The sequence below is a fragment of the Meriones unguiculatus genome, chromosome 16 (genome assembly GCF_030254825.1).
Source record: "Meriones unguiculatus strain TT.TT164.6M chromosome 16, Bangor_MerUng_6.1, whole genome shotgun sequence".
Classification (NCBI taxonomy): domain Eukaryota; kingdom Metazoa; phylum Chordata; class Mammalia; order Rodentia; family Muridae; genus Meriones; species Meriones unguiculatus.
The window spans coordinates 1,928,652-1,943,293 of NC_083363.1; the positions used below are offsets into that span (position 1 = coordinate 1,928,652).

The following is a 14,642-nucleotide window of genomic DNA, read 5'->3' on the forward strand; positions in this document are numbered from 1 at the left end:
TTACATGGAAAATTTTTAAATGTAATCATTTATTTATTTATTTAGGTTTTTCAAGACAGGATTTCTCTGTGTAGCCTTGGCTGTCCTGGACTCACTTTATAGACCAGGCTGGCCTTGAATTCACAGAGACCCGCCTGCTGGGATTACAGGCCTGTGCTACTGCACCTGGCAGTTCATTTTTATTTTTTTAACCTGCTTCAGACAAAGCCTTTTGTGGCCCAGGCTGGCTTAGAAGTCAAGTCCATCCTGGGCTTGAACTTGGGAGTCTTATTGCCTCAGCCTCTCAGGCGTTGATTACAGACATGGATTAATCCACCAGGCCTGACTTCTAACTTTTTGTTTGGCTTTTTGCTTTGTATGTGGTAAGGGGTTTGAGGCTACACTGAGCCCTTCAATCTTATTTTACTTTGTGTGCTGGGCATCAAACCTACTGCTTGCAGATGCTAAGCAAATGTTGTACTGATGTACATCCTAAGGCCGGGGTTCCTAGTTGTTGGGTGTTCTGTCTCGTGAGGTGGGTTCTCTTATACCCCAGGCTGGGCCGCCTCACTGCCCCTCCCCCGAATCTTTTAAAGTGGGCGTGGTAAGAGCTGCAGATGTAACTGAGTGGTGTGAGAGCCATGTGTTTACCAGCCAGGCCGGGGTTCAGCCCTCACACCAGACGGGGAAGAGTGGAGCTGTCAGGCCAGTGCTTCCATTAACTGCTATTTAGAGTGGAGCTGTCAGGCCAGTGCTTCCATTAACTGCTATTTCTGGAAGGATGCTAAAACCGAAATCACGTGTGGTTTTTTAAAAATTGTGTGTGTGTGTGTGTATGCGCACACATGCATGCGTGTGTCAGTTTTCTTCCACTGTGAGCTCTGGAGTATTGAACTTGAGGTCAGGCTTGTGTGCAAACCCTTTCACCTACTGAGCCATCCTGCTGGGCCCCGTTTGCAGCTTTTGTTGCTACACGTTAAGAATCCCAGGTGTCGTCTGCTGATCTAGTGTTGCAGTACCAGAAGGACCTCAGTACCGTAGCGCTGGCAGAGCACGGGCTGCATCGGGGGCCTTTGTGTGGACCTTGACTCATCCTTGCAGTGCTGGCAATTTTATGGCAGGCTAGAGTCTCAGGCTAGAGTCACCTGAGAGAAGGGAATCTCAATTCAGAGAGGATTCGCTGTAAGGCATCTTCTGGCTTAGACTTCTGGGGAAGGGCCCAGCCCATTGTGTGTGCTACTGTGACCAGGCTGGTGCGCCTGTGTGCCGTAAGAAAGCAGGCTGCGGAAGCAGCACCCTCTACAGCCTCAGCTCCGGCCTCCAGGCTCCCACCCTGCTTGAGTTCCTGCCCTGACCTCCTTCAGTGAGGGACAGTGATGTGGAGGCTTTCCTCCCAACTTGCTTTTGGTTATGGTGTTTCCTGACAGCAACACCTCACCAGGACGGTTACCATCTCCACACACCTCCATCCCCTCTCTGAAGGGTGTCAGGGAAGTGGGTACAGAGGGAAGCTACTGAGAAGCTCAGCTACTTTCACTTCTGGGGCCTGTTTTCTCACCTCCTGCCACCCAACTGTTTCTCTCAGTACCTGAGAAGCCAGTCATGGAAATCTCCACTGTTTCTACCTGATGGGTGTGGGCCATGTGGAGGCAATAGGATCCCTGTTCAAGACTGGTGTGGGCCACACAGAAACACCCCCATCCCGAATGTTAGAGGTGAGGAGGATGGGGAGGATCAAGAGGATAAGGACCAGGAGGAGGATGGGGGACCAGGAGGAGGATGGGGGACCAGGGGGATAAGAACCAGGAAGAAGATGGGAGGGCAGGGAGGGAGGCTCCCTCCTTTTGGGAGGGACCAAAAGGAAGAATGGGGTGATCAGGAGGAAGATAGGGGGACCAGGAGGATGGGGAGGACCAGAAGGATAAGGACTAGGAAGAGGATGGGGGGGACCAGAAGGAAGGATGGGGAGGACCAGAACCTTGAGAAAGCCTCAGGAGCACCAACAAGTGACACAAACTTGTAATCCCAGCATTTGCAAGGCTAAGGCAGGGGACTGCTGGGAGATTAAGGCTCATGTGTCCTGCAGAATGAGACCCTGTCTAAAAAACCAACAAAACCAGAAGCAGCTTCACGCAGCTAGTGAAGGGGCTGGCGGGATGGTGGCTGAGACCCGGGAGACTCAGGTCCAATTCCCAGCCCCCACATGGCGCCTCACAGACATCTGCCCCCTGCAGGGACCAGGCACACAGGCTGTGCCAAGGCACGTGCCAAGCGCTCACACCCATAACATGAAAACTTTAAATAGTTAAAAAACCAGCAAGGGCTGGGGGGTTGAGGGTGCCACACACCTGTGATCCCAGCACTCTGGGAGGAGGAGGCAGGGGAGCTCTCTGGGTTCCAGGATAGCCAGGGATGTTCCACAGAGAAACCCCAGCTCCAAAAACCAAAGGAAAACCAACAAAAGGGCAAGGGAAGGGGGTGGAGGCTCGGCCCCTCCCTTTCCTGTCTCTTGGGGCCGCTCAGGCTCTGTGCTGGCTGTGCCAGCCGCAGCTGTTTGCCCTGGAAGGAGCAGCCCTGTCGTTATTCTCAGGAACACTCTTAAACGCACTCTTCCCCCGGCCCCTCCCCTCTCCGCTCCGGAGCAGCGCGTTCACCCAGGCAAGCCACCTACTCTCCAGAAGACTCTCTGAGCTGCCTGCCAGCGGAGCCACAGCTGCAGGCCCCGCCTCCTCCTCCCTGTCTGACAGATCCAGAGGAGAGGCTGCGGGGTGGTCGGGCAGGGGAGGGTGGGGCAGCAGGGGGCTTCCTGGGTGGTCACTTAACCCACTGGGCCTAAAACTTAGAGGCCTGTCCCGCATGCTGCTGCCCTTCTGTGGGCCAACATGTCACAGTCTGAGGGGAAAGCTCTGTAACAGCAGCAGGGCGGACCCTGGGAGACCACGCGCTCCGGCCTTTGAGCGACTGCCTCCCCCTGCCCTTCCTTCATGTACTAGGTGGGTCCCAGACAGGCGGGTGCCTCGGTTACCCGGCGTTCTGAGCCTCCCGTGCAGGTGGACAGTGTGTGTGTCCCACCTTGCTTGCGGAGGTCCCGGACCACGGCCGCCAGTGTTCGTTCTAGTGAACCTGTGTCTGCCACTCTCCCTTGGAAAGCCCACGTCCTCAGCTGTGCCCCCTTTCCTCTCAGGTGCCTCTCTGTCTGAACCCTTGCTCTCAAAAATCTATAGTAAAAAGTATCTTTTAATAACCTCCAAACCAGAGCAAACAAACAAACAACCCCAACTCAGGGCTGGAGCGCTGATGGCTCCATGTTGAAGGGCTGGTACTGTGCCTGCAGAGAACTGGCCTTTGCTTCCCAGGACCCAGGACTGGAAACTTAGAGCCACTGTATCTCCAGTTCCAGGGGGTCCGCGCCCTTTTCTGTCCTCTGCAGGCGCCTGCTCTGCTGTACATGCACACATTATTAAAAATAAATCTTTTTAAAACTCTCCATCTTTTCATCATGAAAAATAATGTGACTGCTTCTTGTGTTACTGTTTTGTGTTTCCCTGGAAATTAAAGCAGAGGCCTTTCTTATGCCAGTCAAGACAGCAGAGGAGAGCTACGGTGTCCGGTTTGGTTTGCTTTGGAGTGGGGTCCCCGGCTGGCATGGAACTTGCTACATACACCAAGCTGCTTCAAACCTGTGGCACCCCTCTGTTGCCGACTCTCAAGGGCAGGGGTTACAGAAGGGCGGGGGGGGCGTAAGCCAGCACCTGGCTTTACCATCATTTTCAGGTTAAATTCCATAGTCCCGGTAATGTTCCCAGCTTTGTGAGCACCCCAAGGAGTGGGTAGCCGGCCCTCCGTGTGGGGCTGAAAGAAGAGAGAAACGCCCGAGCACGCTGAAGCAGCTTAGTCAGTTCTTGGCACCACCATGCCACAAAGTCAGCTTTTGCTTTGTTCCTCTGAGTTTTTTGGGGGGTGTTTATTCCCTGAGACAGGGTCTCATGTATTCCAGGCTGTCTTCAGGCTCACTGTGTAAACAGAGCAGCCTTACACTTCTGATCCTCCTGCCTCAGCACCGCCACTGAGGATGCTCCAGGTGTGTGACACCAGATCCTGTTTCTGTGGTACCAAGGATTTAACCCTGGGCCATGTGTAAACTAGGCAGGCACTGTACCAGCTGAGCCCAGCCCCAGCCCCAGCCCCAGGGCCCCCCCCCCCCGCCCCAGCGGATCTGCTTTTTGAGGCAGGGTTTCTTCACGTGGCTCAGCTTGGTCCTGGTCTCACAGCAGCCTCTTGCCTCAGCCTCTCCTTCTGGAATTACAGGAGCACCTGCCTGAGGGAGACACTGTTAATTCTACTTTACAGATGACCATATTGAAACTGAGGTAATTTAGTAATACAAAGTACTTCATTGTTAGAAAGGAAAAACAAAAAAACAAAAAACACCAAAACAAAACAAAACAACCCAGCCTTGACAGAGAGGTAGATTCCAGACACAAACACTGGTCTTCCCCTCTCCGGAGTGTTTTTCCACTCCGCTGGAAATCTCCAGAGTGCCCCTGTCACCAAGGGCTCTGCAGTTTGCTTAAGAATTCCTGCCTCAGCAGGGTGTGGCACTTCTGCCTGTCACACCAGGCCGGAGAAGCCGGGTGAGTTCCTGCCAGCCTGGATTATACGGTGAGATTATCTCAAAATAAAAGAAACAAACAACAAACCTGCCGGTGCAATTCACTTCACTTGCTTCTTTGGGTTTCCTCCGGATGTGCCTACAGCTGTATCCTCTTTTAAAAACAAGAGGGCTGAGGAGAAAACAGGACTGTTTCAAGAAACTGTAATAAAGAGCGAGAGAGGAGCCTTGGGTTGAGGAAGGTTCTCTCTCCCCAAGTGTTCTGGCATCCTCTCCTGCCCCTGCCGCCCCCGTCCCCACCCCTTAAAAGTCCTTCACAGCCCTTCCAGCTTCAGAACCCGGAATCCTGTTACTTCCAAATATGGAACTGAGTAAAAACCTAATTCCAGAGTGAACCAAAACTCTCTTGGGGTGCGTGCGTGTGTGCGTGCCTGTGTGTGTGTGAGTGTGTGTCAGCCAGGCCATCTTGGATGTTAAGCATGTTTCCTTCCTAAGCAACACCCCCAGCAGCTTGGGCTTCTCCCAGACCCTCTGGCCTCCCAGCAATTAAACCTACACTGTGCCTCTACCCCAGAAGTACCCAGGCTAAAAGGACAGATAAATTTCAAATATCTTCTTGTGGGAAGTGGGCTGGGCATGGTAACATTTTTATTAATCCTAACGCTTGTGTGGGGGAGCAAATAGGATCATTCCGGGTTTAAGGTCAGCCGTCCTGGAGTCGCAGACTAGCCTCTGCTACAGAATGAGCCCCCGTCCCTTCTTTTGGAGAGTTCTGAGCACTGCTGACCCCCAGGGCAGGAGTACAGGAAGGGCTGTTTGTGGCCAGAGGTGGGGGTGAGCAGCCTCTGGGGGGTGGAAGTCTGAAGGCCGCTGGAAGGGACCAGGCAGCTAACAGGGCCTCTTGGAGGAGTCCCTAGCCCTTGCACAGAGGAGTGGAAAAACCCCTGACGTTTAACCAGTTTAACCAGGGTGGTGATTCATTAGGACTGAATTCATTAGGTCCGACTGCAGAACAGGCTGCAGCCGGCCAACCTTCCCTCACACACAGGGCATCTCTGCAGCAGCGTCTTCAGGCCACTGGCTGAGAGGAGCAAACCACAGCACAAGCTAATGCCTTCAGATTCCCAGAAGAGAAATCTCGATACAAACACGCACACACAGGAAGATGCCTGCAAGCAGGGCTCTCTCCAGAAACTAACTGCTCCGCAGTTACACTCAGGACTGAGGGTGGCCGGCCTGGAGCATTTCCTTGGGATGGGGGAGCAAGAGTTTAAGTCCTGGCTTGGCTACACAGTTCAAGGCCAACCTGGGCTACATGAGACCGTAGTAAAGAAAAAAAAATAAAAAAGAAAGAAAAGCAGAGACAAGTGTGTAACAATGTATAGTCTCTCCCTGCTGTGAGCTGTTAGCTCAGAACCAAGGCTCCGCTGCACACTCATTGTCCTCTTACCCCGAACGCCCTGGATCTCCTCTGATCCCAGAAGACAAGCTCTAATGTAGCCCAGGCTGGCCTCAAACTGTGATCCCCCCGCCAGCACCTCTAACGCAGGGGGATTGTGGGGGCAGCCGCATCACCCAGCAGCCTCGGACTGCGGTTTCAGGCAGGTAACAAGCGTCTTTCCTTCCTACACCGGAGGAGGAAGAGGGCCAGGGAGGGAGAAAAGGATCTTGTGCTCGCAATTGCCACAGGAGATAGATAGGCACGTCTTAGACCAAAGGCTAACCTGGGAAACGAGCAGGCGGGTCCCCCAAAAGCCCACTTTAAAAGCACCGTGGGGTGGGACGCTATCAGAGGACAGAGCGCCCTGCCTCTCCATCTCAGAGGGGTGAACTGGCGAGGGCGGCAGGCCCAGACAGAAGAGCCAACGACCCCTAAATTAACCCCAGCCGTACTGCAGCCACCAGAGCCAGAGCAGAAAGCAGGACTGTGCCGCGAGGAGCTCTGGGAAGGAAAAGCCAAGCGGGCATTTCTACACTCTTTTTTTTTTTTTTTTTTTTTTATTTACTCTTTTGAGATGGAGGTTTTACCCTGTAACCTAGGCTGGCTTTGGACTCGCTGCAGTCCTCCTGCCTCAGCCACCACACCCTGCCAACTTCTACGGAAAGTTTTCTTTTTCTATTTCTCTTCCTAATGCCAGGCTAAAGCCTGAGGCAAAGGGAGTGGCTGTGGCCCAGGCGCGGTCGACTGAGTCCTGCCCTCCTGTCTCCTGGGACACTTTCCTTATCTGGGTCACGGGTCCTCCAAACGTGAGGAACCTAGTGTTTACACACTGATTTTCTTTTGAAAACCTCGAGAACTCCGCAAGGCGACCTACTGCACCCTTGTCCGTTGACTGTGAAGTAAAAACAGCAACGCAAATGAACTTTACTGCATGATCTCTTCTCTTATCCTTTTCAAACCTAAGATGGGGGAAAAAAAAACAAACCCCCGGACAGGCAAACATTCCTCAGGCGGCCCCCAGGCCGCCACTCGCAGCCAAGACCCAATGACAGTCTTCTTGAGCTAGCGTTATCCCGCCTCCCTGGAGGACCTTTCTGTGTCCGCCATCCCGTGGGGGAGATTTCTGGACCTTAAACTCCCTGGCTGCTCCCACAAGCCGCTCCCCGCCCAGCACCCCCAGGAGCGGACGCTACCCAGCTTCACCCAGAGGTCCGGCGACCGCGGGTCGCCATGACAACGGCGGCACCCGCGCCTCCCGCCGCCCCCTCCCCGTCGGGAGCCCCTCCTCTCCGGCGAACCCCAGAAGCGTCTGGAGAGTTCTGGGCGCGGGCGGCACCTTCCACAGCGATTACGCACAGGAGGCGGGGAAGCTCCAGCCGACGCGAAACTGCTGGAAGATTCCGGGCGCCGCGGCCTCCCCGGGCTCGCGGATTGGCGCGGGGCGGGCGCGGGCGGGGCCGGAGGACGCTGCATAAAGGCGCAGGGCGGCGCGCAGGGCTCCAGACGCTGTCTGCGACCCAGGCGGAGGCTCCGGGCGGAGAGAGCGGCGCGCAGAGCGGCGGGACCGCGCGGTTTCCAGCGCGGAGGAGGAGAGCGCGGCGGAGGAGGGCGCGGCGGAGGAGGGCGCAGAGGGACTCCCCCGGGAGAGCAGCAGCGGAGCGGCGGCCCCGACCCGCGGCCAGGACCAGCCTCCCCTGGAGCATCCCAGCGGCGCGCAGCCTTCCGGAAGCCCCGCGGCGGCGGAGAGCGGCGCCATGGCCAAGAACACGGCGATCGGCATCGACCTGGGCACCACCTACTCGTGCGTGGGCGTGTTCCAGCACGGCAAGGTGGAGATCATCGCCAACGACCAGGGCAACCGCACGACCCCCAGCTACGTGGCCTTCACGGACACCGAGCGGCTCATCGGGGACGCCGCCAAGAACCAGGTGGCGCTGAACCCGCAGAACACCGTGTTCGACGCGAAGCGGCTGATCGGCCGCAAGTTCGGCGACCCGGTGGTACAGTCGGACATGAAGCACTGGCCGTTCCAGGTGGTGAACGACGGCGACAAGCCCAAGGTGCGCGTGAGCTACAAGGGCGAGAGCCGGGCCTTCTACCCCGAGGAGATCTCGTCCATGGTGCTGACCAAGATGAAGGAGATCGCCGAGGCCTACCTGGGCCACCCGGTGACCAACGCGGTGATCACGGTGCCCGCCTACTTCAACGACTCGCAGCGCCAGGCCACCAAGGACGCGGGCGTGATCGCGGGCCTGAACGTGCTGCGGATCATCAACGAGCCCACGGCGGCCGCCATCGCCTACGGGCTGGACCGCTCGGGCCGGGGGGAGCGCAACGTGCTCATCTTCGACCTGGGGGGCGGCACGTTCGACGTGTCCATCCTGACGATCGACGACGGCATCTTCGAGGTGAAGGCCACGGCGGGCGACACGCACCTGGGCGGGGAGGACTTCGACAACCGGCTGGTGAGCCACTTCGTGGAGGAGTTCAAGCGCAAGCACAAGAAGGACATCAGCCAGAACAAGCGCGCGGTGCGGCGGCTGCGCACGGCGTGCGAGCGCGCCAAGCGGACGCTGTCGTCCAGCACGCAGGCCAGCCTGGAGATCGACTCGCTGTTCGAGGGCATCGACTTCTACACGTCCATCACGCGCGCGCGCTTCGAGGAGCTGTGCTCGGACCTGTTCCGCGGCACGCTGGAGCCCGTGGAGAAGGCGCTGCGGGACGCCAAGCTGGACAAGGCGCAGGTCCACGACCTGGTGCTGGTGGGCGGCTCCACGCGCATCCCCAAGGTGCAGAAGCTGCTGCAGGACTTCTTCAACGGGCGCGACCTGAACAAGAGCATCAACCCCGACGAGGCGGTGGCCTACGGGGCGGCGGTGCAGGCGGCCATCCTGATGGGGGACAAGTCGGAGAACGTGCAGGACCTGCTGCTGCTGGACGTGGCGCCGCTGTCGCTGGGGCTGGAGACGGCGGGCGGCGTGATGACGGCGCTCATCAAGCGCAACTCCACCATCCCCACCAAGCAGACCCAGATCTTCACCACCTACTCGGACAACCAGCCCGGCGTGCTGATCCAGGTGTACGAGGGCGAGCGGGCCATGACGCGCGACAACAACCTGCTGGGCCGCTTCGAGCTCAGCGGCATCCCGCCGGCGCCCCGGGGCGTGCCTCAGATCGAGGTGACCTTCGACATCGACGCCAACGGCATCCTCAACGTCACGGCCACCGACAAGAGCACGGGCAAGGCCAACAAGATCACCATCACCAACGACAAGGGCCGCCTGAGCAAGGAGGAGATCGAGCGCATGGTGCAGGAGGCCGAGCGCTACAAGGCGGAGGACGAGGTCCAGCGCGACAGGGTGGCCGCCAAGAACGCGCTCGAGTCCTACGCCTTCAACATGAAGAGCTCGGTGGAGGACGAGGGCCTCAAGGGCAAGATCAGCGAGGCCGACAAGAAGAAGGTGCTGGACAAGTGCCAGGAGGTCATCTCGTGGCTGGACGCCAACACGCTGGCCGAGAAGGAGGAGTTCGTGCACAAGCGCGAGGAGCTGGAGCGGGTGTGCAACCCCATCATCAGCGCGCTGTACCAGGGGGCCGCGGGGGCCGCCGGGCCCGGGGGCTTCGGGGCCCAGGGGCCCAAGGGCGGCTCCGGGGGCTCGGGGCCCACCATCGAGGAGGTGGATTAGAGGCCCGTCCCTGCCCTCCCGCTGTCCTCCGGGGGGCGGGCTGCTGGCTCCTGAGGGCCGGCCGAGCGCTGGGTGTTGTCAAGTTCGTGGCTGAGTTTATTTTAAAGTTCCAGCCTTTTGTAAGGGAACTGAGTTGCCTTTGTCAAATTTTGAATGCTTCTGTTCTTCACATTCAAGTGGCTGTTAGCAGCCTCTCTGTGTAGCACAAGGCGATTTTGCTCTCATACCTAATGATGGGTAAAGTCTGTAGTATTTTGGGGGTTTCGTACCAGTGTTGGGAGCTCATCGCCTCAGGGGTGGTTCTTCTTCAGAGCAGCTGGAGTCGGTATACTCCTCCCCTTCACCACACTCAGCCTTGAGACACTTTCCTAACTTTGGTCTGCTGTGCTGGAAACTTGAGCTATCCCTTGTCCCTCTTAAAGAGTTTTGTGATGTAACCCGCATGTTCTTTGCACTTAATCTAAGAACTGTAAAGCTGGCATTTTCCTTCCAGCAAAAGAATCAACACTGCCACCCCGTGTAGATTTTTTTTCTCTGCAAGCCTACAAAGTAAAAAAAGAAATTTGTTACCTAAATATTCACAAATAAAGTATTACAGCTATGTTTTGTCGGTTTGTGTGTTGGGAGGGATGATGGATGCTGGGTTTATGTGATTCCTTGGTTTTGTTACCACGGGAAAAGGTATTTGGGTGTCTTTGCTAGAATTCAGTGTGGGTTTCCAGTGTGTTAGAAGTTAAAGTTTCAGTTACTGACTTTGAGGGTAGGGCTCGTTGGTGGGAGAAGTGGGGGTGGTGCTGTCAGTAGGTTGGGTCTGGTGGAAGCGGGCATCATGGGGCTGTGCCAACTCAGTTTCCCTACCCTGCCAAGGGCTGGATCTGGAGCTGCTTCTCAACCTGTGGGTCATGACCCCGTTTGGAGGCAAGCGACCCTTTCGGAGGGGTTGTCTAGGACCTTCGAAAACAGCTATTTATGTGATCCTTAACCGTGCCAAATTACCTTTTTTTTTTTCTTTTTGGCTTTTTGAGAGGGTTTCTCCGTAGCCCTGGTGTCCTGGAACTCACTCTGTTAGACCAGGCTAGCTAAACTCAAAAATTGTCCAGCCTCTGCCCTCGGAGTGTTGGCATTAATGGGGTGCGTCACCACTGCTGGACTAAAATTACAGATATGAAGTGGGAACAAAAATAATTCTATGGTTGGGGGTTCCCACCGCAAGAGGAACTGTATTAAGAGGTCACGGCCTTAGGAAGGTTGAGAGCCGCTGGTCCAGAGCGTCGTGGATGCCAGACAAGGGCTCTGCCTTTTTAACTCTTTGCTTTGTGAGACAGTCTCACCGGGAAGTCTTAGCTGCCCTCAAACCCCATCCAGCTGCCTTTCCCACACCTGGTTCTTTATCAGTCGATAAGATCTCTTGCAGAGGTCTTAAGACACATCACACTTCCTCATAGCCCAGACTGGCCTTGAACTTGCCATTTTCAGCCCCCTCTCCTGACCCCAGCGCCTGAGATCCTGCAGCTGTGCCACCAGCCACCAGGTCAGGCTATTTATTTTTCCTTTTTTTTGTGGGTGTGTGTGATTGTGAGTGTGTGAGAGGGGCTGAGGCGGTGGGTCTTTCTGTGTGACTGGCTGAGGCTGGAACCTGCTTATTGAGACCAGGCTTGCTCCTGCTTCTGCCTCTCTGCTGGGATATGGCCATGTGCTGTCACACCCACTCTTTATCCATGCTGTGCCCAAGCCTCTTCCCAGGCAGTAGGCCTGGTGACATAGCGAAGCTAGCATGCCCAAGGCCTGGATAAGCAGGCAGCAAGTGCCGGAAATAAATGCTTTCATCCCTGGGCCTCCATTCTCAGTGATGGAGTGATGACACCTCTTGAGATCTGGGGAGTGTGGGTCAATGACAGAGTGCTTGCTTAGCATTCAGGAGGCCCCAAATTTAATCCCCAGCTCCACTGAGAATAAACTACTTAGCTGGGTAATCCTGGCACACGTAAGGCCATCCTGGGGTAAAGGAGCCTTCAGCAACTGTTCAATAGGCCCAAAATAATTACTGAGGTCAGGGCAATCATGTTCACGTGTTTCCCGTTAGAGAACTGGTTTATTACTGAGCCACATCAGACTGTTGAGGTCATTTTTGACCTGCACCCGCACGCAGCCTAGAAGTGAAAACAGTCTCGTCCTTCATCACTCCCAGGTGGAACTGGGGCCTCTGAAATGGGAAACATCAAATGAATAATTACTGTGGGATTCTCAGGTTCTTTTTTAACTCCTCTTATGTTTTAAGGCAGGATGGCTTCACAGCTCTGCCTCCTCCCAGGTCCTGTGCGCCACCACACCAGGATTTAGAAGAGTTTTGCTTTTTTCTTCTGGTGGATGGCTGCAGCCTTCAAAGGAAGGAGGGCAGATGTAATAACTGAAAAAGAATACAGTAAAACGTTATTTCTCATACAGTGGCCTTCCAAATCTCTACTTATAATCTTGTTTCTGAGTCAGGGTCTTCTTCAGCAGCCGGAACCAGCCTTGAGCTCCACAAAGGGCACCAACTAGCCCCCCACCTCGGGTTTCACCCTCAAGTGCTAGGATTACAGGCCTGTATTCCATACCCACTTCCAGCCTTTCTTTGTAAGTTAATTTTATGTTGATGGACGTTTCTCCTGCAGGTGTGTGGGGGTGGGTCACTTGCCTCCTGTTCTCTCAGGCCCTCCGGAACTGCATCCACAAGACAGTTGGAAGCCCCCACCATGAGGGAGGGTCCTCTGGAAGAACAGCCAGAGTTTGCAATCACCAAGCCCTCTTTCCAGCCCCACCAGCTCAGCTTTTATGTTCACTATGTCCCAGAAACAAAGCTGATCTTGAGCAGGCAGCATGGCCTGCCAGTTAATCTCAGCACTTGAGAGGTGGCGGCAGACGGCTCTATTAGTTCCAGGCTGTCCAGGTCTACAGAATTAGTTACAGGACAGCCGGGATTTCACCACTTCCCGGCTAAAATATGTTTTTAAATATGCAGCTAAAATATCTTCCTGGTGGCTCTCATGTAATTCCAGCGTTTAGGGAAAGGAGGCAGGAGCGTGGACTGCTGCGGTATTGTAGAATTGCTGTCTCAGAACCATGACAGAGCGGGCTGGAGAAATGGCTCGATAGGAGCACTGGACTGCTCTTGCTGAGGACTGTGACTCCAGTCCCGAGGGATCCAAAGCGGTCTGGCTCCCCTACGCAGGCCCTTGCACACAGGGTGCACACACATATGCATAAATAAAAATAATTTAAAAAAATTTAAAGCTGGCAGAGTGCGCCTGTGAGCTTGTGAGCTTGAGGCTAGCCTGGTCTACAGAGCAAGTTCCAGGACAGCCAGGGTTACACAGCAGAACGCTGTCTTGAACGCCCCCCTCCCCCAGTGTTTTTTCCTTTTGTTTTGTTTTTTGATGTTAAAGGTGGCCGGGCTGGGTGGTGGGTCACGCCTGTAATTCTGGGCAATTCGGAACCCATTTTAGACTGAGTTCCAGATGAGGCAGGAATAGAGTTGGGGAGAAAAGTTCATTACTGAACGACTTTTCTTTTTAATAAAAAGCATGGAAAGCAGAAGCTGAGATGCGAATCCAGATTTTTCTGGCTGGTGGAGGTAACTCCGAGTCCTCTGAGATAGCCTGGATCCTGAGTGTACAAAACCGCAATGGCCACAAGCCCGCAGGCCAGGCCCTCCGGGGTCCTTCTGCCACCGTGGTCGCCCAGGCCGCCTGTTCCTTTTCTCCCCCCCCTTCATTGGTTTAGTAGTTTAACAAAACCCCCAAGTCACACACGCTTCTCCGCGCAGAAGAGTAACGAGACGTCTCCCCACTCCGCCCGCTCCTCCTCTGTCGCGCGATCGGGTCAGGCACGTGAGAAGGCGACTATGCGCGTGAGGACCCCCGGCCGGCGCGGCTATAAACGGCGGCGCGGGGCGGCGGCCGGTCTCTTTGTGCGCGCGCTGCGGCGGTGGTTGCGGCCTTGCGGCGGCGTCTGCGCAGTGCGCGGGCCGTGGGGCGCGGGCCCTGGCGTGCGGGCGCGGGCGGGCCTCGCGCAGCAGGTACCCCGGGGTGCGGTCGGGAGGGCTCTGCGGTGCGGGGCCGGGCAGGATGACCCACGTTTACAGACTAGAGTTTCTGATGTCCCCGTGACGCCAGCCTTGGAGCTGACCCAGCCCGGGGTGAGGGGGGCTGGCGGGGGGCCCCCGCCCTTGGGCTCACCCACTGGTGTCTCCCCAGGTCCCCGACGCCCGCCCGCAGGACCCAGGAGCACCATGGTGAGCGCGTGTTGCAGGCGACGGGCGGGTTAGGAGGGGCCGGGGAAACGACGGTAATGATGATCTCTGGTGATTCTGAGACTCCTTGATGTCATCACCGCAGCGCGCTGACTGTCCCCGGGGCCAGGGTCTGCGGGAGGTGGGTTCTGCCCTTCCCGGCCCGGAGTTCTTAACGATTGCTTCTGTGTCTCCTGCTAGGGTTTCGTGGACACACGCTGGCGGGTTGCGATGGAGGAGAGGTTAGTGTTGGCTGCCAGAACCCCTCTTAGTTTTCTTGCAGGGGTTCATGGATACTACCATGCTTGTGCCTTGATTGCTTTCTTGGTTGGTGGGTTTTGAGACACGGTCGCTATGTGTCCCTGCTGTCCTGAACTCAGGTCTGTCTGCCTAGCTCCAAACTGGTGGCTAGCTTTGTATCTGCGAGCCGCTAGGCTCGTTTGTGTGCCCATAATGTGTACCTGTGGTGTACATAGATAGGGCTGTGCACCAGTGGTTCCCAGACATAAGATTGTGACTTCATTATGCTGTTATATGCAGTAAATCGAATCTGGGACTCTATGAGGGTCATCTGCTGCTCTAGACCATGCTGTTCGCAGAGTTTGTCAGGCTTTTGTTTTTGAAACGGTCAAAATTCGGGATGGCCTTAATCCT

General features: G+C 55.8%; 1 protein-coding gene and 1 non-coding gene across 2 annotated transcripts; both read left to right on the plus strand.

Moving 5' to 3' along the window:
* The first annotated feature begins 7,639 nt into the window (after window positions 1-7,639).
* Window positions 7,640-10,319, plus strand: LOC110560130 (heat shock 70 kDa protein 1A). The gene has a single exon (XM_060369057.1). The coding sequence runs from the start codon at window positions 7,787-7,789 to the stop codon at window positions 9,716-9,718; it is 1,932 nt and encodes a 643-aa protein (XP_060225040.1). The 5' UTR covers window positions 7,640-7,786; the 3' UTR covers window positions 9,719-10,319.
* Window positions 10,320-14,043: 3,724 nt separating this feature from the next.
* LOC132648452 (small nucleolar RNA SNORD48) lies at window positions 14,044-14,104 on the plus strand. The gene has a single exon (XR_009586851.1). It is a non-coding gene; the product is annotated as a small nucleolar RNA SNORD48 (small nucleolar RNA).
* The last annotated feature ends 538 nt before the right edge of the window (window positions 14,105-14,642 follow it).

Excerpts from the sequence above, each read along its gene's own strand:
- LOC110560130 (XM_060369057.1), top strand. The coding sequence starts at position 7,787 with ATGGCCAAGAACACGGCGATCGGCATCGACCTGGGCACCACCTACTCG.